The sequence below is a fragment of the Platalea leucorodia genome, assembly GCF_965183815.1.
Source record: "Platalea leucorodia genome assembly, chromosome: 6".
Taxonomy (NCBI): domain Eukaryota; kingdom Metazoa; phylum Chordata; class Aves; order Pelecaniformes; family Threskiornithidae; genus Platalea; species Platalea leucorodia.
In genome coordinates this window covers 79,714,995-79,740,627 of record NC_138828.1, presented here as the reverse complement: position 1 = coordinate 79,740,627, position 25,633 = coordinate 79,714,995, and the positions used below count along the sequence as shown (strand labels likewise).

General features: G+C 46.6%; 1 protein-coding gene across 1 annotated transcript in view; it reads left to right on the top strand.

Moving 5' to 3' along the window:
- Positions 1 to 1,966: 1,966 nt before the first annotated feature.
- The window catches only part of FGFRL1 (fibroblast growth factor receptor like 1), a 179,037-nt gene continuing 155,370 nt past the window's right edge, over positions 1,967 to 25,633 (top strand). The window contains exons 1-2 of the mRNA XM_082315588.1: positions 1,967 to 2,054; positions 3,214 to 3,323. Coding sequence (XP_082171714.1) covers positions 3,236 to 3,323 — 88 coding nt within the window. The 5' untranslated portion in view covers positions 1,967 to 2,054; positions 3,214 to 3,235. The remainder of the gene's footprint in view (positions 2,055 to 3,213; positions 3,324 to 25,633) is intronic.

The window sequence follows — 25,633 nt, the reverse complement described above, 5'->3', positions numbered from 1 at the left end:
ATCACTTGGATGGCGATGTCCTTGGGACAAAGACCTTGACTCCTTTGTGCTGAAATGGCTGGGAAACGTTGCAAAGAGGCGTTTTACACATCATCCCTTGAGACGTAGCGTGCGGTTGAGCTCTCATTCTGGTGCAAGTTGGAGTGATTTTATCAGAATCCATGGCATGAATACGACCACGTAGGTCAAGTCCTGAAGGTTTGCTTCAGTCAACACTGTCTTTGAAGTCAATGAGGCTGAAGTTATTGCCTGATAGGAGGAGTAGTCCATCTGGGATTTCTCAGATGAATGAACTTTAATAATAAAAATGATGATATAAATATGTAAAATATAAAAACAGTATCGTCAGCCGCTTTGTTTGTTTCTGGTTCAGGGAGTTTATATGTTTAGTCTTGAATGTTTTTCACATTGGTTTTGTCTATTAAGATTCAATGCTGTCAGGAACCACTGAGTGAAAATATTTAGTAATAATAATAATAATAGAGGGTGTGATTTCATAATCCTAACAAAATAGATAAGACGAATGTTCAAACTAGTTGTAGCTTGGGTTTAGGGGTTCTCCTGGTGCCTATCGCATTGAATTAGCATTGAGACAGCGTCATTTTCAAGGAGGCCTTTATGCCGGAGCGTATCAAATAAGAGAGCTAATAAACAATAACATCGACAGTAACAATGTTTCTTTCCAGATATAAAAGTATAGCTATTGAGGCAGCTTTTTTCCTTCTCGTTTGTTTAGTCTATTTGGTGAATTCTGCCAGGTTGATTTTTATCCTGCGCGGAGAGTAATTTGCTGTAAGAGCGGATGCGTCAGCCGAGTCCTGTTTGAGAGTAAATAATAAATAATTGTAACAGTTAATCTAAGGAACAGGCATCTCCACGGTTTATTTTCCAGTTGGTTTAGCTTAGTTCAGTCCAGTCTCTTTCTGGCATGATTTGCATCCAAGCCGAGAGATCAAAACGGCGTAGCCGACCCCAGCCGCTGCCTCCGCGGTGGGCTTCCCCGGCCGGGGGCTCTCCTTGCCGCGGGCAGAGGGCTGGTTTGGCAGGGACGGGTTGCGGGGTGCATGGGGGGGCTGCGGGGTGCACGGAGGGGCTGCGGCTTCTCCGCCGCCGCTGGGTTTATGGGGGCTACGTGGGCTGCGGAGGGTGCGTGGGGGGATGCTCTGGGGCACAGGGCCGGCCCCGCTGCCCCGGGGGGCTGCCGGGCTCCGGAGGGGTGGCGGGGCGGGGTGCGGAGCCCTCCGGGGCTCCACCGCCGTGGGGTGCAAAGGGGACCGGGGGTCCGCGGGGCGGGCTCCGCCGCTCCGGTGCGCTCGGGGAGCTCGGCGGGCCACCGGCCGCCCCCCCCTCCGCCGCTCCCGCAAAGGGTTAAGGGGAGCGGCGGCGCGGAGCGGGCCGGCGGGGAGGGCGGGGGCGCCCGGGGATTGGTGCGAAGTTTGGAGCGGGGCGGCACCGCACCGCCCTCCGCGGCGGCTCTGCCCCCACAGCCACAAAGCCCTGCAGGGAAAGTTGCTTTATCGCTTGTTTCTCTCGCCCCGGCTCTCCCCCCCCCCCCTCCCCCCCCTTCCCCAGCCCCTTTCCCCTCCTCCCCTCGCTCCTTAAACGGGATTCCGGCTGGGCGAGCCGCGGGACGGCATCACCGGGCATCCCGCGGCTGCGGAGCCCCGGCGGATCTGTCAGGTTCCCCGCTGTCCCTCCCCGCACACACACGCTCAGCCCGACCCGGAAAGCAGGAAAAATAATTTACAAGTTGTTTTTTTTTTTTTTTTCCGCCCCCCCTTTTCCTTAGCTCCTCGCCCGTGGCTCCCTAGTGGGAAAAATCGCCCCTGGGGCGCAGGGGGGGTGGTAAAAAGCCGGTGGTGAAGGGGGAGAGCCGCTCCGTGGGGAGGGCACCCCCCAAGGCAGCGGGCAGCCCCCACCCGCCCCCGGGGGGGGATGAGGTAGAGGCCGGCGGCGGAGGGCCCCGCCGGGCGCCGTGGCCGCGGAGGGCATGAGGCGGCGAGCGGCGGGGATGGGCGCCAGCGCACGGTGCTAGAGCCCCGGCAGCGGCCAAGGTAAGTGCCCCCCCCCTCCACGCCACCACCCCCGGCCGGGAGACCCCCGCCTGGGTCGGCGTTGGGTGGGGGAGACACTAACACCCAGCTGGCAGCCGCCGGGGGTTGTCCCGAAGCGGGGGGCAGCACCAGGTGGCATCGCGCCGGGTGCCCCCCGTCCCCACCCCCCCCGCCTCCAGCCTCCCTTCCCCGACCCCAATTCCCGGCTGCCGGTACCGGCCGCCGCCGGGCTGAGCCGCGCTGCGCCCCGCGGGGCCCCGGGTCCTGCCCCGGGGGAGCCCACTCCGCCTGCCCGGCCCCCCCGGCCGCCCACCGCCCTCCCTCCCTCCCTCCGTACCAGCTCCCCGCCGCAAATTGGGAAGCTAATGGCAAAGCGTCCGTATTTGCTTTGCTGGATGCTGTACACGGGTTGTTGTGTGTCCTGGGGGCACGGAGTGTTTAAACCGGGGAGTTTACAAGGGTGAGGAATTCAGACAGTGTTTAGAGAGTGAGAGTTTTAGCAGGGGAACAGGGTGTAATTAATGCAAACCTGATCTAGCCCGCGTTTGCGTATCAGAGCGAAGGCATCGTCGAGAATCTGGATAATTAAGTGCGGTTTTGCTTCGGGACGCACCTCTGGAGCACAGGGGAACAAGTGGGGCTTGGGGGGGGGGGGGAGAGGAAAGAAAAATCAGTGCTGTTCAGAGAAGTGGCGGAGTGGAGGAAGGCGCGCACCCGGAGCCCAGCCTGTCTGAGGGGCACTGAAGCAGCAACACAAAGTTTTCTGGGCTGCTGATGGGAGAGGTAACATTCCTCCTCCCCCTTCCCCAAGTCCCTCCGCAAATTGTTAACCTGAAATCTTGTTTTACGGCCACTTGCTAGCGTTCTGTTTGCCTTCCAGACTGGTTCTGTACAGGATACCAAAGAATTATGCATTAACTGTAAACTTAGAGGAGCTTACTGGCCTCAGTGGGTTCTTGATTTATATCAGGCTAAAGCGGAGAGGAGGGCAAAGTTTTACTTGCTGAGCGCCAAGGAATGAATTACAAGTACGTTGCTCTTTCATTTGCTGTTTCTGCTCTGAAGTCTTTGCAATAGGTTTTAAAACTCTGCAAAGTTGTGGGTTGTTTGAGTTTTTTTCCCCCAGCAATTATTTTGCTCTCCTTTTTCCTGCCTCCAGGTCTGAGAGGACGGTAGCCTGTATGATACGGAGGGATCTGGTTTTCAAAATGGAATTGCAGCTCGCGCTCCTTTTTGCCGGGATAATCGCATTTTCGGACTCGGCGAGAGGTAAGGAGACGGCGCTTGCTGCAAACGCTCTGCGACTCGCACCCTTCCCTCTGCTCTGCTGGGCTCTTGCTCCGCAAACACCCGCGGTGCCCTCGCAGGGACGCCGTAAGGGAGTTGCTGTCGGCGTGGACTTGTCCCCTGCACGTTGCTTATCTGTGGGCAGGCTCGTGCCCACGCGTGGTGCCTCCTTACCTGCGTGTTTCGGGGCCATCGGTTTGGATGGAGCGCGGTCGCTCCGGGTTTGGTGAGGTCTCTTAGGTGCAGGTGAACTTCCAGGGGCTTTTCTTGTGCATGTGTGAAAATACACAGACAATTTTAAAGAAAAGCAACTGCATTCCTCTGTGGATCAGAAATACCTCTCCTCTCCTGTAATCCCTCCAGCCTCTGCCCTGTATATTCCCACTAGCAAACTAAACAAACACATCCATTAACTTCCTCGGTGACAGACAAATGACAGTTCCCAACAGCGAGAGCGTATTTTAACGCTGGGGCTCCAGCAGTTGATCAGATTTCAATAAACAGGTTCCCCTACCAGAGGCAAATTGAAATACGTTGACCTGGGAGTGACGGGGCGGGGGGTGGTGGAAAAAAAGAAGTTTCTTTATGGGAAGGTGCATTAAACGAAGCTCTGGGGTCAGAGTGGAAGGAGCGGTGGCTTTTCGTCCGCTCTCGCCTGTGTCGTACCTTGGTGGGTGCTGTCCCTGGAAAGCCTGAATGAGAAACCATGCTTTCAGCTCCCCCGGCTCTGGCCACAAAGGAGGGGCTGCATTGTTCCAGGAGAATGGGGCTATGGCTTTAGGATGCAGATTGCTCCAGCTGCAATTCCCAACAGTATCAGAGTTGCGTGAATTGTTGAAAGACCTTTAAATCACCCAGTGCCACGGAGTCGCGAATTAAAAGGTTTAAACTTGCCCTTCGCTTGGGCCATAACATGGCAAAAATAAACCTTGGGGGTGAGGGTGGGAAAGGAGAGGGGAAGCGTTACTCTAAAACCCCAAGGTTTGGTTAGTGCGTTGCTTTTTTTTCCTTCTTGGCATTGGCTCCCAAGCAAATATTTTATGGAGGCAAAAGCACTATAAAATGATTCGGCTGGAAGTTAAATGAAAAAGAAAACAGTATATAGGCTGTAAGTCCTGCAAGTCTGAATTCCAGGCAAGGTTTACAATGGAGACTCAGTTTAAGTTATAGGCAATGGGCAGCAGTGTATGAATTAAGATGACCTCATGGATGTATATTATTGCAATGGACCTGAGAAGTTGGTGGAGTTCCGGAAAAGATCTGAAGTGGGCAGGAGAAGACAAAAAGATTTTTGTCTCTGTTGTGAGCCGAGTATCGGCCGCTTTACTGGCTGACCCTGTTTAAATTTGGTTTGCACTTGTCTTGCTCCTACTCTTTTATTGCTCCTGGAAAATGAAGTGCTGTGGGCTGTTGTCGTGTGAAGAAGCGACAGAAAATTAACAGCGGTAATTTCAGGACATCATCGTTTTTCCCACGGAAAGGTCTTTTTAATATAACTTTGATAGCCTCGTATTGGTAATTGGGTTATGTGAACTCTTTTCAGAGCTGCAAAAATCCATCCTGCAAGTGGATGGAGAGATGGTCCTGGTTATTTAAAATGACGTAGAAATAGAGTTTAAAAAACAGGGCCAAACCCATGAAAAATGTGATTTGTTCATGTGCTGATACCAAGAGAGGGAAAGTCAAGAAGAAAAAGGTGTCGTTGCTGTAAAAAAACCCAGACAAAACCCTAACATTTAAATCCTCCTTTGCCCCTCTTGAGGTTGAGGGTATTCTTGATAGTGGAGGACGCAGATGAAAGATCAGACTCGTAAGTAAGCAGAGGTGAGACACTCTCCAGCATGTTGCAACCTTATTTGTGCTGTCGAGTATCCCCAATTATTAGATGCTTACATTGGGATAATTTCAGATTCTCGGAAAAACGTGCCCAGTTGTCAACGTGCCTGCGGATTTTTTCCGAATGTATCATACGGTGGGTTCGGCCGCTGGAGATGTATAAATGTTACCTGTTTCAGTCACCCGGGTTTTATAGACAGTCCTCTGGCCAAATCTCAGCCTGAGGTCGCGAAGCTTTACTCCAGAGGAAGAAGGGCTCTTTGTTTTGGCTGAACAGCGTTTAATATCTGTATCCTGATTGCAAATTAGATGTGTGTGGCCCAAAGTGTGCCAATGCCTCCTAATCTGAGGTGTCAGAAGTTAAATAGGTGCTTGCTGGCTTGCAATCAAGTGAGGAAGGTGGCTGAGGAGGCTCTCTGTGAAAGCGCTGGTCCTTCGCTTCTACTCGTATTTGGTAAAAGTAGCTTATGCTGGAATTAGGATGTTAATTTGGAGCTGGCTGATTGCGATTGCGTGCCGGTGTTCGGGGAAGGGCTGTGCCGTAGTGCATTTGCACAAGGGGGCAGAGTTAAGTTGCCCACGCGCTCCGGCTTTGATATTTCCTGACAGTTGAGTGCTCAGCTGCAATCTTGCATTAAATGGTACGTTGTATTATTTTTACAGCTTTATTTAGGTGATGCCTTTTAAGGTGAAGGGCCTCGCAGGGATGACTGATTGGGCTAATGCAGCAACTTTTTTTTTCCCCCCAGCAAACAGGGGCATTTTTCCAGGTTCGGAGCTGTGCCTACTGGCTCGGTCCCTTCTTGTGACCCAATGTGTCACATCGCTGATGTAGAAAACACTGCGAAAAAGGGGATATCTTAGGAAACCAAGATAAACTCTTCAGAAAGAGGCAATACATTCCAAGTATCCACACAAAGCAGAGAACAGGTCTGATTTTAGAGGTCCAGGTGCAGAACTCGCTGTGTCTGGAGGGATGAAGGATGAGGTGGCTCTGGCTAAGTTTGAACCAATGCTTTCGGGGCCGAAATTTAAAGACTTTGGCTAAGGGCTTGTCTCCACCTGCAAATGCACTGGAATAACCCTTCCAAAAAACTTAATCTGGAATAACTCCCCCAGTGACCAATCTTATTCTGGGCTAAGGATCTCCTGGAGGAAGCCTGTACCAAAAAAGTCTTTCTCGGGAGCTATTTTGGTAAATATCCAAACCCCTTCTTTCCCTTGTGAGTGAAGACGAGAACTTCTGTGTGCACAAAATCAACTTTTTGAGAATAAAACCTGCGTGCTGTGGTTTTCTAAGAGGGACTATGCCTGACGGCCAAGGTGCAGGGTGGCAGCTTCAGCCGCGTTGCCAGCTGCACCGGATAGCGTCAGCCCTGAACCTGGGATAACAGTGCAGGTCCGATGGCTCGTCCCTTGTGTCACTCCATTCCTGTTCTCTCCAAGCAGCCCCATACTGGGCATAAAAGTCCTCAGCGTCCTGCCCTGGCCCTCCTCCGCGGGGACGAATGCCATCTTGGGTCACTAACCTTTAGTGACTATGTCCTGCAGCAATGTAGCTCCTACCACTCCACACCTCCGGTCGGATACAGGTAATACAATCCGATATTTTCCTGCCTATGTTATCTCAGTGACATACAACACAATATTTGTTCCAAATCTGTCAAGTTGCCATCGTATTCGCGTTGGTGACCGTATATGGTAACATTGGGATGTGCTTGGCTTGGTCCCGTGGCTTAAGCAAGATTTCGTATGGTATGTTTAGAAGTTTTTGGTAAGAGCAGTAACAACCCTCCTGTTAGCGAGTAAACTGATATTCTGCCGGAAACTAATTAGTTTGGATGTTGATTTCATTTTCTGTGTGTTGCGTAGGGAGGGGAAGAATGGGACCTTAATTGCTTTCTGCTCTGGCACTTCTCTATGTGACACTTGGCTTGCAAACCTGGTTGATGCCTGCTTTACAAGGAATTTGCTGATGGGGCCACCTCAAAATTCAACGGGTTTGTGTAGAAATAATGTTATGTGCCATTTTTGTTTCTCTGAATATTGGAGGAAAGGGAATAGGACGCTAGAAGGTTTCTTTTATTTCCTGGGAGATGAGTTCTTCATTCTGGTGAACATATTTACCATTCTGTAACTTTGGGGTTTATAAGAGTGAACGGTAGTAAATGTGGAAAAGATAAATAATGATAATATAAGAGAGGTGGTTGTTGGCTTCTGGTTTACTCCTTTATTCTTGTTGAATGGTTGTTACCAGATATAACGGTTAGGTAATTTCTCACTTGTGAAAGAGAAGCATGTTCAAATCTAACAAACAAACAGCCTGATTTCAGATTTTATGTAAGTCACTGCACATCTTCTGGTTAAGTTTGGGGCGTTTTTTGGGTTGTGCTCTTGGGGAACTTGCTCCTGAATAATCTGTCAGCATGACTTGTACCTAGAGTCAACATGACGATCTAAGAAAATCCTGATTATTTTTTTAAACCCTGGTTCCTCCCTTCTTCTGAGGCTGTTGGCTGCTTTAAATTGTGTCTGAGTTTAAACATAAAATACAGCGTGTGTCATACTGGAAAATTAGGGTTGATTTTATTTTTTTTTAATTAAGAATATTACAAAACTCGGCAAATTGCTCAAATACATTTAGATTTTCCTTAAAGTTTTTATAACTTTGTTTTCCAAGTCCATATGTTTCTTTGACCTTCATTAAAAGACGCAAGCACCAAATTAAAATACGTCTTTTCTGTGATGAACTTGTACGCAGCAAAGGCTAGACTCCAAAGTATGACTCTTAGCCACAGAAGAAACTTTCATGTGCCATGAGGTGGTGCTTGAGAAATTATAGGAAAATGGTTCTTTCAGGAAAAAAAAGTCATTCAAAAACAAAAAAGCAGAAGTGACACTTGCTAGCAAGTAGGAACCTGCTTTTCAAGGTTTGGGACCATTGGTACTAATTTATTAACTAAAGATAAAGTTTGTCATCTGGCATGAATTGGCTGATAGAGCTGATCTTTTCCAATGGCCCGTCTGATAATTCCTTTTCGAGCGGCTGTCTCACCACGAGTGACGCTCGTACATCTGGGTGCAGAATACTCGTTACGGAATAGCGTGAATGCAGTAGAGAGAGTCACTGTCTGGCTGTGCCTTTTTGGATTAATTATTGGGAGAGATAAAAATTTCCACTGAAGGGGACAAATGATAATGCAGAGGTCGTCTTGTGCCTAGTTTGAATTTTTTTTTTAAAAAAACAGCCCTTAGTCATAGCTTTATTTATTCAGTGGGAGTAGAAGCAGTGCATCTTTCTGATTTTCCTGAGACATGAAGCTCCTACTTGTGTCTGCAGTGACTTCTAAAATCATGCTGCTCAAAGGGTCCGTGCAAATGTATCCCAGCATTACAGGAGTCGGTGAAAATGCTCTTTTCTCCCCTTTCTTTCATTAACCTGCTCATTTTGTTTTGTTTCAAGGAGTTTGTCTTTCATCTGACCTCTTCATGTGTTTTCTGGTGGGCTGCTCAAGCTGAAATGCGTTTGATCTTGTTCTGAACATTTAATTTGGATTTCTATTCCTTTTCTTGTTTTCTGTAATCAGCCTTGACTTGGACCTTTCTCTAATAATAATGCCTCCATACATATTTGGCTGTGTTGACCTGTCCTAATCTTTTGCACCAAGGTGGTACATTTTTGGTCATATAAGGGTCTTTTTTTAAGAGTAGAGCCAGTGTGAACGTAGAAGTTGCAAGACCTCTGTCTGATGCAAGCCTATTGAGCTTGGTGCTCATTCATAGCTGCTGTGGTACTAAGGTAAAAGAAAAATATTTCCAAAAGTAAGCTTGAATAATCTGATCCTGCTGCCCTGATGTTGTATGAGATACGCAGGTGCAGCCCATGCCAGTTTTAACAGGTTAGGACCTGATTCAGAGCCTGTGAGTGTTGGTGTCATGACTCCTACTCACTCCCATGGGCTTTGGATCCATCCCTGAAGGATGACTTACACAGATTATCTGTGATATCGACCTCTGTGTGCATCCCTCACGTACAACAGCAGAAGAAATGTGGGCTAAGCGTGGTATTTTGGATCCTGCCGTTCGCCTGCTTGACTGGACAGCTTGGACTCAATTTTTTTATTCTAGAAACACATTGCTTCTGCTTGCTGCGAGCTCTGGCTGGTGGCTGGAGCGTGTGCTGCCAGGGCTGAAAGCAACTTGGAAATTTATTGCTTTAACTTTGGGTTGCCGCACGGGGGTTTATCCCCAAAGAAAGGGTGCCATTCTATGGGCAGTGTTGCTAGGTGTGGAGGGGCTGAAGACTGGCTTGAGTGTTATTTAACAAGTTACTATATGCTGTTTGCTGCTGAGTCCATTCACGTCTCTTTTTTTTTTTTTTTTTTTTTTTTCTTCCCCTTCCGAGTCAAATAAACATGGGCTGCATGGAGTTTGGTTGGTTGCCCTGATTACACAGTCTCCCCATTGTATCGCAGTAGAAACATGGTATCCAGCAGTGCTGCGAATAACCTAACGTTTTTATTTCATCCCAACCACTCCAATTTTCAGGAAGAAATTCAGCCAATAACTCCAGGCTACCAAACTTAATTTTGAGCTTCACTAAGGGAAGAAAAATGTAAATTGGGAACAGAGGCTTCTCAGAGCAGGTTAATGTTTCTCAGGACTACTGCACCTCTATTCTCAGCCTCTCTACGAGTGGCTTCTAGCTTGATGGGACCCCAAATCATTTCTCTTTATGTCTGGTAAATTTATTTCATGAAAGACTTGCACAATCTTGGGTATCCTGTCAAGTGATTGCGGAGTAATGCAAGAGGTGTCATGCCCTAGATGCCACTTGGGTGGTGTTGACTTTGGTGGGTATTTTAGGAGCTGTCAGTATTTGTGCATGTTAGATAAAAACACAGGAACAGCAGACAAATGCATAAATGCAGACTTAATTTCTGCAATAGGCGTTTTTTAAAATTCGTATTCTCCTTGCTGGGTTTGCTTGCACATGCCCAGTGAATTGATGACTGTAAGAGGTACCGGCGCTGTGCAGACTCTTCATGGCAATTGTGGGCTTGCTAGTTCTACCCAGAACAAGATATTTGGGAGAGGAAAGAAGCTGGAGGAAGACATGGAGGGAAAGGTAAGCATTAGCCAAACTCCAAGAGAAAATTTAGGCCAGATTAGTGTACTTGAGGCCTGGTGCAGCCAAGCCTTGGGAGAAGATCTCGAGAGGGCAGCGTGTCTGCTCTGAAGAGGATGTTGGGACGCGGCTTTTCCAAATCTGTGCTGTATTTCTGTCTTCACCTGTGTCCTCCCAGGTGCCCTCATGTCATTAGGTATAGGTGTGATGCTTAACTGGCTTTTGCCCAACATGTGAGACTGAGTAGCAGCATTGTATTGTAACAGGGGGGTTTTCATTGTGGTAGCTAGTATTTTACTATTGCCTTGTATGGATTTAACTTCCTTTTTCTAGACAGAAGTGGATGGGGTGAGACCAAATCAACGCCAAAGGAGGGAGAAGGGACGGTTACTGAGCCCCACCAGCCTGCCAAAGCTGAACAAGCCAAACTACTGGAGTTAGGCTGTTGCAGACACTGGAGCAGTGTGAACTGGTTTATTTTCCTTCTTTTTCTTCTTGACTAGTAGATTTGTGTGAGTTGGAGTAATTGAGGAAGCTATTTTTCTCAGTGGTTGTTCTCACCTAAACAGATCTGTAAACACTGGTTAAGCAATGACAAGTGTCAGACGAGTTACAGGTATATGAACTGCATGTCAAGGATGGAAGGGTTAATGAATAACAGGGTAAACCTCTGGACATTGTGGAATAGCTCTCTAGGTGTTACTGCAGGCTCTCTGTGGAAGGAAGAACGCTTGTTTGGCATCAACCAGTTGGTGTAAAACTGGTGGCTAAAACTCCTTCAGAGTGTGGATACCTTTCTGAGAGAGGACGCTATGAGCCATCTCACTCACCTTCTGGGTGGATCAAAATCTTTCATGTTCTTCTGCAGATTTGCCACCAAAATGTAGTGTTATCACAGTGTCTCTTTAGCCAGACAAGTAATATTGGGAAGTGTTTAATGTATTTTTGGGCAGTTTAAAGTGGGAAACTGGGAGAAGAGTTGCCAGTTCCACCAGCATATGGAGATCAGGCTTTGTGCTCTGATTGATAAGTTGTTTCATATTTTAGTATTCAGGGTTGGATATTGCTCTCCATTACAAAGGTGATAGTCCCTTTAGGTTCAGTGAGTTGTGGCTGAGTAGCTGTGAATAAGATTTAAATTTATGATCCTACCAGAGAGGAGAAACTGGGGCCTCGTAAGACCGGGTTGTGTTTCAGTTCTGTACAGTGTGGCACCAAGCCATTGGAGGGTTCATCGTGATCTGCAATAGTTAATATAAAACTAGATTAACAGATCAGAGCTGATGAGTATCTTTCCTCCTCCTGGTATTCACAACCAATCAGAAGTGCAGTATTGCCAGGGTTAATTCCGTTAAGGGCTAATGAGAGTGGAGCTTTCAACTTCATGATAGCCGGGACAGGTGTTTACTTTTCCTTGACAGGTTTGATTGACAAGGAATCATAAACCTATTAGGGAGATATTTGCATATGCTGGGGAACTGGCTTTGGACAGTTGATTTCTAATTCAGATTTGTTATCTGAAAATGTTTGCCGCTGCTCTCGGCACACATCTGTTGTTTCTGGGATGCAGAGAGACACAACGAAGTGGTAGAGGCTAGTCAGAGCGTTTTGCTCAGGGGCTGGAGAAACCATAAGGTAGGGATGGGTCAGTGTTTTATCTAGACCAGAGCAAGGTCCTGCTTGTATCACTAAGGCAGAATGCTTTTCCTGATTCCCTGCTTGCTGAAACAGGGGCAGGCTAGAGGATTTGGAGGATTTCAAGCAGTATTTTGTGACAATGCTAGATACAGGATTAATCCTGGCATTGGAAGTTCACTGGAAACACCAGAGTAGACCTTTGCAACTGATAAAGTAGCCTCAGGATATTTATTTTGAAGTTCAATGCAGGGCTCTTCTCCCCGTGAGTACTCCTGTTGGGCAGAGGAATGTAGATTCACAGGGATGGGAATCTGTCCCTTTTCCTCGTGTTTTACCACTGATCCCAAGGAAGAAAACAGCAAGGTGCTGCTCAAAAGTAGTCACAGCAAGAGACCTGTATATTTATAATAATTATTACTATTTATTGAGAATTTCCAGTGAAGAAGAAAAAAAAAAAAACAAACAAATATAAAAGAGAGAGACCTAAAAAGTGCTGCTCAGCATAGGCAGCATTTCCTCTTCTAGGTAGCATCAGGAGAAAAAGCTTGTCTTTCTGAAGACCACAGACTAGCTAAGTGGAGTTTGAGGCTTATTTTTCTTTTATCCTAGAAAATCCAATAAATCCAGTAAATTCTTTCAGTGTGGTCTTCCAAGAGTTTTTCAACTTCATCTGACTCACAGATTATTTGAGTGCCATTATAGACTAGGGGTCAAGCAAGTTAATTCCCAGAACAGTATGCTGCCCTGTTTTCAAACTGTGCTAATCAGGGTTTTGAGTCAAAGCATGGTAGTTTGCTTAGTGAATTATTTTCCTGTTAGAAAATTACAAATAGGCTCTGACTATTCGTATTGGCTTCAGTCACTGGAGCGCTCACATCACATGCGGAGCAAAGCCCCCCAGGGTCGTACTCGCCGTGGATCAGGGCACCGGTGGGGGCTCACTTCCCAGCTCCCAAGATTGAACTCATGAAAACAGGCTGCAACCTTATTAAAAAAAAAAAAAAAAAAGAAATTGTTATGGTTGCATTTATACCTCCAGCAGGACAGAAGGAGGGCTACGTGGAGCCCATCCAAGCTGTAACGTGAATGTCCTTTCCCAAAGGAGACATTTGGTGGAGTTATTCGGTTACCTCTCCCCCTCACCTTTTTGTAATTGACTCTTGTTTACTTTTTCCTCCTCCTTTCCCGAAGTTTATTACCACTGTTTAGGCAGAGGAAATGAATTAACATAATTTACTGGGTTTTTTTTTAGAACAAGACACATTCCCTGCATGTACGTATACACACGCTCGCAGTCGCCCTCCCGGTGCTGTGCAGAGGAGCGTGTTTACAGAGTCTGGGTCCATTTAGGGAGAACAATACCCTGATTATGGAGGGCAGCCTTTTATTCCCAGAAACCAGAAGGAACCATTTGCTTCAAGCAGCTACTGCCCCTTGAAGGTACAGGCGGCGTGAGCTGCTAGAAGGAGGGAATAAATCTGTTGTGGACACAAACCAGCAGCATTGTTCTCTACGGAAGTTGAATTAGGGGTGGGGGTGAGAAATGATCTCAGGACAAACCAAGCTCCATGTTTGAGATCTACTAGCGTGCAGAGAGGTGTTGTGGCTTCCAATTTAATTTCCAAGTAATAGCTGTGAGACTTCAGGGGGAATTATTTGGTGTTTTCTGAGCTGGCAAGGTGCTGGGGAGGTTGGGTGGGAAGAAGATGGTAACTGAGCCTCCAAGTGTTTTTGGATGGGCTGAGTTGGGTTGAAAGGTGCTGTTATGTATGAAATGCCGGTCATTTCTAATTGCAGTCATGCACCTGTGCCTGGTAGATAATGCAGGAGACACGTCATATGGAGCATTTGCTTCACATGATGCTGGGAAAGGTCAAGCATTTGATTTCTGTCCTGCTAAGTTGGGTCATTAGCGGCACAAATAGGACCCCCCTTCCTCTGCCTGACCGCAGCCGCTTGGATCCTGGCAGTAAATGCTTCTTAGGTGTGATCTCATGGCAGCTGAAGATGACTGAACTTGACCCCACCACCATCCTGTCCTTGTCCTGCTCTGCTCCCAGGCTTGTAACTCCCTTGTGCCAGTGTGGAAGCTCTTCTGACCTTGCTGTTGGGTGTTTTGGGGAGCTAACCTGGGCAGGAAGCCAACCTGGAAAAAAAATGCGATAAGTAAAATTGTTATAGGAGCATGACCTGAGCTCGTGGGATACCACAGTGTGACCACAGGCAGCAAGTCCTTTCCATTCCCACTTGTAGCAGGAAGGCTCAGTACTTTGGAGGACTGAGCATTTACGTGAACATTTATAAAATGACCCTTTAGGAATGTAAAATGCAGCAGGGTCCACACTGCAAAATGTAGCATTGCCCGGGGCCAGCGAACGTGAAGACTGGAAAAATCAGATTTGGATCCTGGGTCCTCCCTTGGTGGATCCCATTGGAAAAAGTGTATATTGTCCTGGTAGAAACTTATCATCCAGAAGTGGTTTGGGCCGTTCTGAACTGGCAGTAATTATTCCCCACTGATTTTTGCTCTCAGTTCAGCTCAGTGAGAGGGTAGCACATCTCTGACCCTTTTGCATTGGGAGATTCCAGCTTTCACACCCTGTATCATGACTTGTTTTCTGTTTGTCTCGGTGTTTCCTTGAAATGTGGAGTGCTTTATACGGAAATGGGAATCTTCCTTCCTCTGTCCTCTGCTTTTGGCTTCTGAGGGAGAAGGATCATTTTGGGGAGCTGGGAAATGGCAAGTTAATGCTGTCAGTGTTTGCTGGCCCTCCTACGGCATTGCCTGCTGCAAGGAAGGAGCTGCTCCAGCAGGAGCACAGCCGGCAGGAAAGATGATGGGCTGCAACCAGCACTGCTGGTGATCGAGTTCCCTCCGGTCCAGGCACAGTGTGCATCAACCCCGGTATCAAGGTGAATGTGGTATGTTGCCCAGGCCGGAGAGGGAGCCAGGTTCCCCCCAACCTTGGCTTCATCTCTGTGTGGACTTCTGACTACTGACACCGCTTCAGGGGGTTGCAAAAATAAGGCAGAGAAAACGACCTGTCCAAAATGCTCCCCTCAGGCAAAAATATTTTTCCAGGGGAGCAGAGCCAGTAGGCTAAACAGGTAAAGCTGCAGGGCTGCATTAACAATGCTTTTAGGGGTTTTCTGGAGGGGGGGGTGTTTATGTTGGCCTGTGAGACGTGGTGGGTGCATTCTGGCTGGGGATGACTGACGCGTGTCTAACGTGATGAACCATGACCCTGCACCTCGGAGAAACTGTGGCTTTTGCTTGCCTGTTGATCCAGTTTTTTGTAGAGAGGGGAAGATCCTGGTGCATGTCCCAGTACCCACGTGAAGGATGCTGGGGTTACTGTGTGTTGGAAGGCTAAACTCTGGCACACTCAGGAAGGTCAGAACTTGGTACTAAATAATTATCCCAAGGCAGCAGGGATGTGGGTTTTTTCAAATATCCTTTAAAATCTGCCAGATCTTCTCGGGCCTGGACGATGTGAGAAGGGCAAGCACTGGTTCCCATGACGGCTCATGGACTGCAATAAGAGCAAGGAGAACCAGGGCAATAAGAACTGTTCCAGAGTCCATCCCCACATCTGTGTCACCACGATGGCTTTCTGCTGTGAGTGTGAGGGTGTGCGGTGATCTGTGGAAAAATGTGAATCTTGGCAGCAGTCCCCGATTCAAAGTATCTGGGAAACACTGAGCCGGGAGGTTGAAAATACATCTTTGGGGTTTCTTTCTCCATAAGGAAAAACAGCGTCGAACTTCCACAGAGACAAGTGTTCAAAAGAAAAAAATGTGCAATGTAGAATTAAAAGGGAACAGCTTAGTTATCAGACGCTAATTGAAATAACAGCAGAGAGGAACAAACCTGGATGAATTTTAATAGCTTCTTAACTTGGATCTTTTTGTTTGCATACTTGCAGGCGCTTTCACTTTTACCTCTGCAAGAGTAATGCAGATACTATACCAAATGTAAAAAAAACACCCAACCAAAAAACCCAGTAACTTGTCCGAAGGAGATGAAAAATGCACCAAAGTAATTGAATGAGCTTTCTGCTGTAAGTATCCCAGCCTTCAAACTGGAGCAGGGCCTTCTGTCTGTGGCATGTGTTGGAGGGTATTTTGCTACGAGACAGAGATATTAAGGCAGAGCTGGAGGAGGACTGCAAGGTCTAAAATATTTAATATTGCTCTTGGAGAGCAGGTCAGCAAATGAGCAATGGTTTTGGTTGATACAATGAACACAACATAAGGCAAAGTTGTTATTATAGCTGGTGTGATTTTTTTAGTATTGGGGTTAGTGCCTGGAAGTCCTGATTGTACCAAAGCCCAGTTGTTCTGTTAAGAGCTGTCAAACCCAGAACGAAAGACAGACAGCTACAGTCTTAACTGCAAGGTACTAACAGCTCTTTGTATGGGACTTTGTTTTATTCTGACAAAGGCTCCCTCTGAAAACCAGACCCATCGGTCGGCCGAGTTTTATTTTACCCACGTAAACCTGAGAAAGGTGGGATCCCGTCTTTGCCTACAGCGCCCCGTGTAAAGCAGATGTTGCCCCAATAAGGATTTCTTGCTGCTGCTACAATACAGACCCACGCAACTGATAATCTTGTGTCCAAGCCCTGGGCAAGTGCCCAAGGCAAAACAGGTGCAAACCTATCGTTCATGCACGGGCTGAAGGGCTTGCGCCGCACACCCAACATGGTTCATGCACGTGAATCACAAGCCTAGTCTTCCCCTCTCTGCTGGGTACAGACTTCTTCATTGACTTTAGGCAGAGCTAGGCATTACACCATGCTTATTTTTTATGGAAGCAACCGTCATAAGTCCTCGAATGAAAAAAGAAAAAAATTACAGAGATTATTCAAGCATTATTATTATTAGCAAGGTGTTTTCACGCATGCTAAGAACAAGGTCTGGCTGCTCCCAAGAGTTGCTCCACATCCCACTGGAGCCCACCATGGGTTTCTGTTCATTCCTGGAAAAGTGCAAAGAAAAGCCAACCTAAAACCTGGGGGAGGGGAAGGGAAGGGAGTTGAGAAAGGCAAATTTTCACACAGGCACGGAAAAAGAGGTTCTTCCAAAAGATTTTGTTTTGCTTGGAAAGGCTTGTGGTGGTTGTTGAAAGGGCATTTCAGTGGAAAAGGGCCAAGCAGCCCTAGGCAGAACCAACACCCTCAATTGAGAAAGATTTTTCAAACAGCACCACTGTTAAGAAGTAATTAAAGTCAAATAAAACAAGGAAAGTAGCATATGACACATCTATTTGAATTCATCCCAGTTTGAATCCATTGAAACCCGTGTAGCATGACACCGGAGATGTGCAAGGGGAAGTACAAAATCAAGTATTTCAATGCACTTTTGCAACTACAAAAGTTTCTGATCTCGGACACCATTTTTACCAAGTGTTTAAGCACATACTTGCTTTTAAGCACCTGAGGATCACTTGTATTCAAAGAAACACTTGCTGAGGACCTGTTACACAGTGTGTTATGCTTATGTGAAATATGGAGGACCTAAGCATAGCCCGAAGTGGTAGCAGTTATTTCACAAGGATTCTGACACTGGGTTTTTCCTCTTAAAATTATTTTTCTGGGCTCATGGAAATTGTGAAATAACTCAGCTTTTAGTTGAAGAAAAGAGAAACTAGCCCACAAGATTTCAGCCTTGATGATTTTGAAGGATACATAGAAAATGTGAGTTGCATGCACCGACCTTGTTGGCTGGCTTAGACGCCAGAAGGGAAGTAAAGAAAGAACTGAAGTTTTTGCATGACTCCTCTAAACCATTCCTGTTATTTTGGAGTCTGCTTTATGATTTTTGGGTGCCAGGGGTGGGCAGCGCCCCTAAGAGTGCTGTTGCGTGAGGGCCTGAGCCTGGTCGTGCAGACACCCTCCACGCTTGCAGTTCCCTTTGCTTTGTTCCTCTGCCTCCCCTGTGATGTTTTCTTGGGTAAAACTTGAAAATAAATAAAAAAAAAACGATAAAAAAATAATAAAAAAAAAAGAACATTTTGGGGACCCAGCTGTGTCACTTCAATTTTTGGTAGCTGTTGAGGAAGATTTGTGAGGATTCTCTGGGAGAGAAGGGGTCGGGTCAGAGGTAGAAAGCTGCTTACCCTCTACTGGAGGCGTTTATAATGCCAGGGCAGATCCTTGGGGAGTGTCCGTCTGTCCGTCCTTGCCTTTGGGATTGACAAGAGGCAGACGGCTTCCCCCCAGCTGTTCCCTCTGCCACGTTACAAATGAGACGCTGAAAAGCAGCCCTTGGCCTTGAGACAGCTCTTTTCTCTCTAGCTTGTTCTACCCATCAATTAATGTCAAGCAAAGGTGTTTTATAACTATTTTATAACTTTTTTAAGAGCGGGACCCTCATGCCCTTGCAAAGGGAAAGTCCAACTCCTGTGTGGGGAGGCTGCCAAAATCCGCGTGCGGTGAGTTAGGTGTGAGAGCAAACAAGACTTTTGCTTTTCATGAAAAAAATGCTTCTTAACAGTCAAATTCTTCCATGGAGACTTTATCCAAAAACGAACATCTTTGTTATAAGTGAGTGTGGGGGGAAAAAAAAAAATCTTTATCCTTCCCCATCAGGACAATGGTACTTAATGCCGGTGTCAGACATGATCTTCTGTCTTCTTCCATTTCTGTTGCACTTTGAAACCTGGTACCAAGAGCTGGTGGCTTTGCCTGGACTCCATGAGTCCCTAATGAGAGCAAGTGGCATTTCAAGTAATTGTTCACCTTTGTAGCTCTTGGCCTGTGCAATGGGTGTGAAGTGTGAGGAGTGAATTATGAAAAAATAATTAAAAATCATACATGGCAGTGTATTTCCTGACAGAGAACAGCGAGATGATGGAGGAGGATTTCAGGCCATCTCTTACCCCCTCATCCTCTTCTCTTGTACCAACTTCCAGCAATTCGGCTGTGTGTTTGCTTAGGAACCAGCTTCCACCCAAAGGCTACTGAATTTTTCTTAAATGCTGGTTTCTGTTGGAGCTGATAAGGCAGCAGCCAGCCTGCAAAGATAACGCAGGGTTCTGAGGCTTCTTGGTTTTGTCTTTATTTGGATTTTTTAGCAAGTATTTGACGCATGCTGAGAGCTGTCTGGAGACTTTGGGTTTAGTGGGTCCCCCCCGATCCTTTCTCTTTGGCTCCAAAATGCTTTTAGGGTGGTTTGGGAGAGGAAAAGAAAAAGGGTGCTAATGGAGTTGGTGAATTAGCGGTGTTTACTGAAGGGAGCAGGGAAGATGGGCAGCTGGGGCTGGATGCCGAGGGTGGCTCTGGGTCCTGCTCTTTTGATGGCTCCAGTTGGAAAATATTCCCCCCAACCAGGGCTTAAAGGGGGTGAGGAGCAACACAGAGTCACCTTAAATCCCTGATCACTGGCAAAAATGTGTTGTGGTGTAGGAAAGCTTGTGATTAATTATCTTTTCAACTTTCCTGCCACTCCAGCTCCCCTTCTCCCGAAGCATTATCCCTGTTTGGGCTGCTGGCTTTTGTTAACCTGCAAGGGAGTGTTTACACTTGGCTTATGTTAACCAGAAAGGAAACTTTTCCAGCCAAAAATTGATCTACCTGCTGATGCTAATGACTTCTTTATAGGGAGCCTGGTGAGCAAGACAGATGTGGATAGAAAATGTAGTCCATGCCCTTACACAAAGATGTCTTCTGTTGCCCTTGGAGTGTGAGATTAGCATCCGTTTTCAGCCTGAGCAAGCCCTTGGTGATGTAAGGTGTCCCCCCATGCTTGTGTCTTTGCTATGACACTGTAGTGTCCCCAGCTTGCCCTCTGTCTGATGCAACTCTGTGGACAGTTGCATCGTGGGCCAGATTGGGACAGAGATCTGGCTGGAAATCCCATCAAAAAAAAAGAAAAAGTCAGTCAGTCAGTCATGGCATGGCCCTATAGCACTGGATTTTATATATCTGGCTGTTGCTTGTGGCACCCCTCAGGTGGTTTCTACAAAGCATGCTGTTATTCACCGATATTTAATATTCATTGTTTTCTCAGCAGTGTTTCACCATGGCTGGAATTACGACGCCAGACACCAAGTCCCATTTTCAAGTTTCAATGCAATTTGTGGGCATGCTTTAATTAAGCTTCACAGCACTGCTTGGAGGAACATATTTTATGCCTACAGTATTGTGCAGGCAACCTCATATAGAGGGTCAGGAGCAGTATGGGAACACAGTGTTTTTGTTACGCGCTTCTGCCCAGCAAATCTTCCTTGCTCTTTAATGTAACCTGTCACATATGAAATTAATTTCAAACATGCATTTGCTCACAAAGTAGCGTTCTTTGCACCAGAAATCCATAACAGTAGAAGAAACCACAGCCAGATGTCTATATTTATAGAAAACTGGCACGTTCTGTCTGGCGATGACAGAATATTTCAGTATATTTATGAAGTGCTCATGTTTTTAGAAATATAGAAATCCAGTCAATATCAGTAGAACTATTCATCAGACATTTTGCTTTTTTTTATATTAACTAGCAGAACATGTTTCTTTAGTTGATGCAGTACAAAAAAACCCCCCACTTTCCCTACCCCTCTGTTGCCACTGTATTTTTTTTCCAGCTTCACAAACCTCTTCATTTCAGAGGGGCATCTCTGGGTTTAAAACAAACATTACTAGAATCTCATGCAACTTTGACTATGTACTTCTACGTCAGGCATTTTTATTTGAGAGAGAACGGTTCATAAAGCTGAAAGAACAATTTCCACTCTAGGAGTGGATCCTGCAGCATTTTTCAATTTTCAGAATAAGTTGTGTGGTTTTTTTTTTTTTTTTTTTTTGCTAAGATGCCCCTCGTTTGTGTTGTTGCTGTGCAAAGGGTCTCACATTTGGATCTGAGCACATTGGGAGTTAAATTTGGATCCAGTCAGGGGTGTTGGAGGGTGCAGGAGCCCCGGCACAGCTGGTGGTTGAAGTGTGAAGCCCACCAGAAATTGTGTCCTCAAGACAGTTCAGTTCTGTTCCAAACTTTCTGTGTTAACAGCTAAATTGAGCCTCTTGATGCTTCAGTGTCAATGTTTTTGCTTATATATTTGACGTAGACATCGGAGAGTTTTCAGCATTAAAATTTGCAGAGATCTCCGCAGTTCTTGGTTGGATGGTGCTGTTGGAAGCCAGGGATGCGTACCTGACAGCACATAAATTTAAGGGATTTAGATAGGTGCCCACACGTATTATGGTAACAAACAAGGAGCTGTACAGAAGCACAAGGGAAAGGGGCTCCTTATGGGATTTGCTATTGGAACACAATTGCTAATCTGTGCAATCTACAAATCACGTTAATTGGGTTTGCTCAGGCTGTTGCTCACACGATTGCTAAGCACAGTAGCTTGAAGGCAATGGGGGTTTGGCCTCCCAATCTTTGCTGCGTATTTGTTTTTACAGAAAATGCCTTTGATATATGTAAGTTATATTTCCGTGCATTACAAATGATAGATTCCTCCCCCATATCCTGTGACAGCCTTCCCTGGAGACAGACAGTCTGTGTTGTTTTAGCGAGATGAAGAAAGATTAACGGGAAAGGTTTTGCTAGTGTTTGCAAAGACTTCAAGCAAAAGGGAAAGGTTTGGATTGAGGATTTAGTGAGAATGAAAAAGCGTTTCTGAAAACTACTGCCTGTACACGGGGCTCCCCTCTCAAGCGGGCAGCTGTCTGCAAAGGAGCACCAAGGACAACCCCGATGAACCCCGAGGCTGTGGGCTCCCTCTGTGTGCTCCTGCTCAGGTAGGACTGATCCTCCCTGTATCTGCAGGTCTACTAGTTATTTTCTGAGCCCACTGTGCTGGTGCATTGACTCTCTGGGTGGGCAAGGAGCCTCCATACCACTGGGGAGTGTGGGAAGGTGGGTACACATGGGGAAGATGCTCCAGGGGACGCCTTTGTCCCCGCCATGGGGGCTCACCCCACCAGGCATGGGAATGCTGTCCTGTGACATGAAGCCAAGGCACCATGAAAAGTGGTCAGCTCACAGATTAAGTCATCAGTGTCTGAGCTGCCCTCCAAGCTGATGGAGATGTTAGTAAGTAGGGCATTGAGCTAGTATTGACCAGCTTTCTGCAGACTTTTTTTCTGCATTGCTCTAATGGGAGTTAGACTCCTAAATTTAGGTAAATCTGAGAACTAAGTCCTGGCCATATATAGGTTCCTGGGATAGTTAATGGAGATGCTATATATGGTTACTGCTCATCTGTCTGCATGCAGTGCCAGTAATTAAAGCCTCTGGGTAATTCACAGGCGTGGCCCCACTGAGGTTTTTTTTTCCTGAGTTTGAGCCTGGATGGGCTCTAGCTCACTCCTTAGCTACCTAATACCTCAGCCCAGGTTAGGCCGCCCTTACCCAGAGCCCCCAGGTTCTCCTGCTGAGTGCCGGTGCCTGAGGACACATCACAGTTCATACTGTCTGGACAAACATCCGAGAACAGACCCGTGGTAACGTTTTGGCTGCTATCAGCAAAGTATCTGCATCTGGGAGCTTCACACACAGGCTAATTGCTTGTAAGTGTGTAATACTATATGTATTTGAGGGAAGGGGTGGTTTTCCTCCCTCCTGGTGATCAATTTATACCCTAGAGCGGGAAGGAGTAATACCCCCTGGGGCTTTCTCATCACCATGCAGGGACTTAGCAGCCCAAGCAGGAGGGTCTCAAAGGTCTGACCTGCAACCTTGTGTGGTGTTTTCTTTGTGAAGTATGGACGGGATGTACAGTAAATCAGGTTCAGGCAGTTCTGTTTGCCGAAAACAACATCATTTCACAGTGACCCTGAAAACATGACTTTTTTTTTTTTTTTTTTTTTATAAGCGTCTTAGCAGAGGAATTGTAGCTGGATCCAGGAGGAGGAGTTGTGGGTGGTGGATCAGGAGCTGGAAGCAAAACTTTCTTCTCTCAGTTAGTGCTCCAAATCCTGCCCTTGCTGACAAGGCTGGTGACGCATGCAAAGGACTTGGTGGCCTTCACCATGGTGAGATATAGGGTCAATACAGCAGCTCCTGCTTCATGTGAACCAGAAAAGGTGGACACGATGGCCCGGAGCCCCACTGCTGTGAAAGGGAACATCAAATCATGGCAGCAGCTGGAAAAAGCCACCAACAAAAAGTGCTCTGTGCAGAGCCCCGGTGGTCCCTCTGACAGTGTGAAGGAGAGAAGCTCATCTGGCCCCTGCTGTGCTGCAGAGCAGGATTTATTTGGCCCAATCTATTTACCTGCATCGGATTGAGATGCATCATGCCCTAAATGCACCTTTTCCTCCTGTAAAGGGAGGCGAGGGACCCCTCAGGTGCCTACACTGTGTGTACCTGAAGTTAGAGGTGACGGAGTCCTGATGGGGTCTGTTTTTTAGGACATCCTGGTGTAAATCAGCGATAGCTTTTTTGAAGTGGAAAAGGAAAGGCTAATTTAAAGCCAATAAATGTGAATTCACCCCCAGGCTTCACTGAGTGTTAGAAGGATTAATATGTGAGCCAGCCCTTTTCCTTGCACAGGCAAGACTTTTCCTTATGACACAAAATTCAGCTCGTTGCAGAAGGCTCAGGTACCACCAAGCCCCTCTCTTAAGGGCTTGCATGGGAGGCCAAAGGTTTATAGACATTATGCTGCCTGTCTGTCTGCACAAGGAGAACTGTCATGGTAAATGAATCCATTACCCAGGATTGTTGATTTAACACCTTTCTTCTACCTCTGGAAGAAGCTTCCTTCCAGGTCCTAAATCTGTGTTATCTTCAGCTCCCTCAGTGTAATTGGGGATTTGGGGATTAGAGGATGGGAGCCAATGTCACCACTGCTTTTCTGCATTTTTGGAATGTGAGGGAAGAGGCTGGGGGTGGAAGAGTTCTTGTATGTGCAGTTTATTGGTGTGTCTTTGGTAGAGTTTTATTGCTTTGTTAAAAGATGTTGAGCTGTATGATTTACTAGCACTGCCACGGAGACTGTATTAATGATTATTTCACATTCCATGAGATCTTAGTGGGTCCTGCCCATGGTAAGGTCAAAACGACGGGGCATTTGACATAGTACTGCTTTACTTACAATAACAACTGATAACAAGCCTAGAAAATAAGTAAGTCTCTTTGACTGCAGGGTGCGTTATCTTGCAGCAGATATCAACACAGCCTTCCAGAGAGAACTGTTGACCCCCTCGCTGTGTGTTGTCAGGTCTCTAAGAAGTGCCATTGCAAATCTGCATGCACACACGCACTTGAAAGTGCTTTTACTTGCTTAGGAACAGCCATCCCAACGTTAACAATTATTCCTGGCAAATGCAGTACTGTCTCCTAACCATGTGGGATCATGGGGTTTCGTTGGGAATGACCAGGCCCAGTTGGCATGAAAAAGAGCTTGTAAACATTTGCTTTTCTTTTTCAAGGGTATCCTCTAGTAAAAAGTCAACATGGCCCACTTGGTGCCTTCCGGAGCGATGGGTCAAGTCCCCAAGCTGGGGCTGGTTACTCTCAGATTCATACCTGAAGTGGTTTGTGGTTCTTTGACTATTTCTGCTGCACATTCAGAGTTCTCTGAGAAAGCATGGGTGTTTTTTGACTGCAGCTTTCACATTGCTGCAATGCTGCAGCAGCTGAAGCTTTAAGAAAATTGGTGATTACTGCAACTCTCTTCATAATTAAAAAAAAGCATCTATTGGGCAGAGACCTCCATTTTGGGTGACTGCCATCCAGTGTGATAGACCAGTTCCCTAGCTCTGTATTTGACCTTGCAGATTTGGTTAGGCCAGCGTGGAGTGATAGGCTGTCCGTGGGTCATCCTTGCCTTCACAACATCTGTACTGGTGGAGATAAGACAGCAATCACATCCTCTGCTAGCTCTCCCCTGCTTCCAAAGCGGATTTTACAATGTTTTGTTAATTTTTCACAGGCTACTACCGGCCAAGTGGAGACATTCCTTGTCTGTTATTCATGGGGAGAAATGCTTGATTAGGGCTCCTCTTCCTGGAAACATCACTAAAGCTGATGCCCTGGATCCTCTTCTGCAGATAAGATTAAGAACATTGAAATCGGCACGCTTCTGGCAGTGGTTTTGGCTGGCTTAGGGTGGTAATTGCAGAGAGGCCGTTTTGGACGATGATGAGATATTTTTCAAAAGTTTTCCCATATCATTTGTCAAGCGCTGATTGCTGGTGGGTGCTGGGGGCAGAGAACTCACCTAATTGAGATGGATTTTTTTTTTTTTTTTCACGTTGTTTCTTTTGCTGGCAGTGGTTGTGAGGGTTGCTGCTGCGAAGGGAATGAGTCACTCATTTGTTTGAAGCAGTGAAGAAAGGTTCTGCATGTTCCCGTTGATATTAAACACGAAGCTGTGATGTTGGTGGTTTCCTTTTCTCTCACTTTCAGTGTATTTGATTTTGATATCAGAGAGGTCAGGAATTCATGATTGCTGCCTTCAAGGAGGAAGGAATTGTGTAGTCTTTAGCTCTTTTTGGTTGCCCATCCCAAACTGCTGTCACTGGGGCACTGTAGACCTGTCAGCTGGGGTTATTTTCAGTTGCTGTTTTTGTGGGGAACCTGCCTGAGCTTTCAGCCTCACGGGTCGATTTTTCTTCACTTATTTTTATTAAAGTCACTGACCAGTGCAACCCTGGAAAGCAACCAGGCTTTATTTCATGGTGTTGCAGTTTGAAGGATGCAAAGATCGGCGCCTACCATTAGAGCAGCTGGTCTGTCC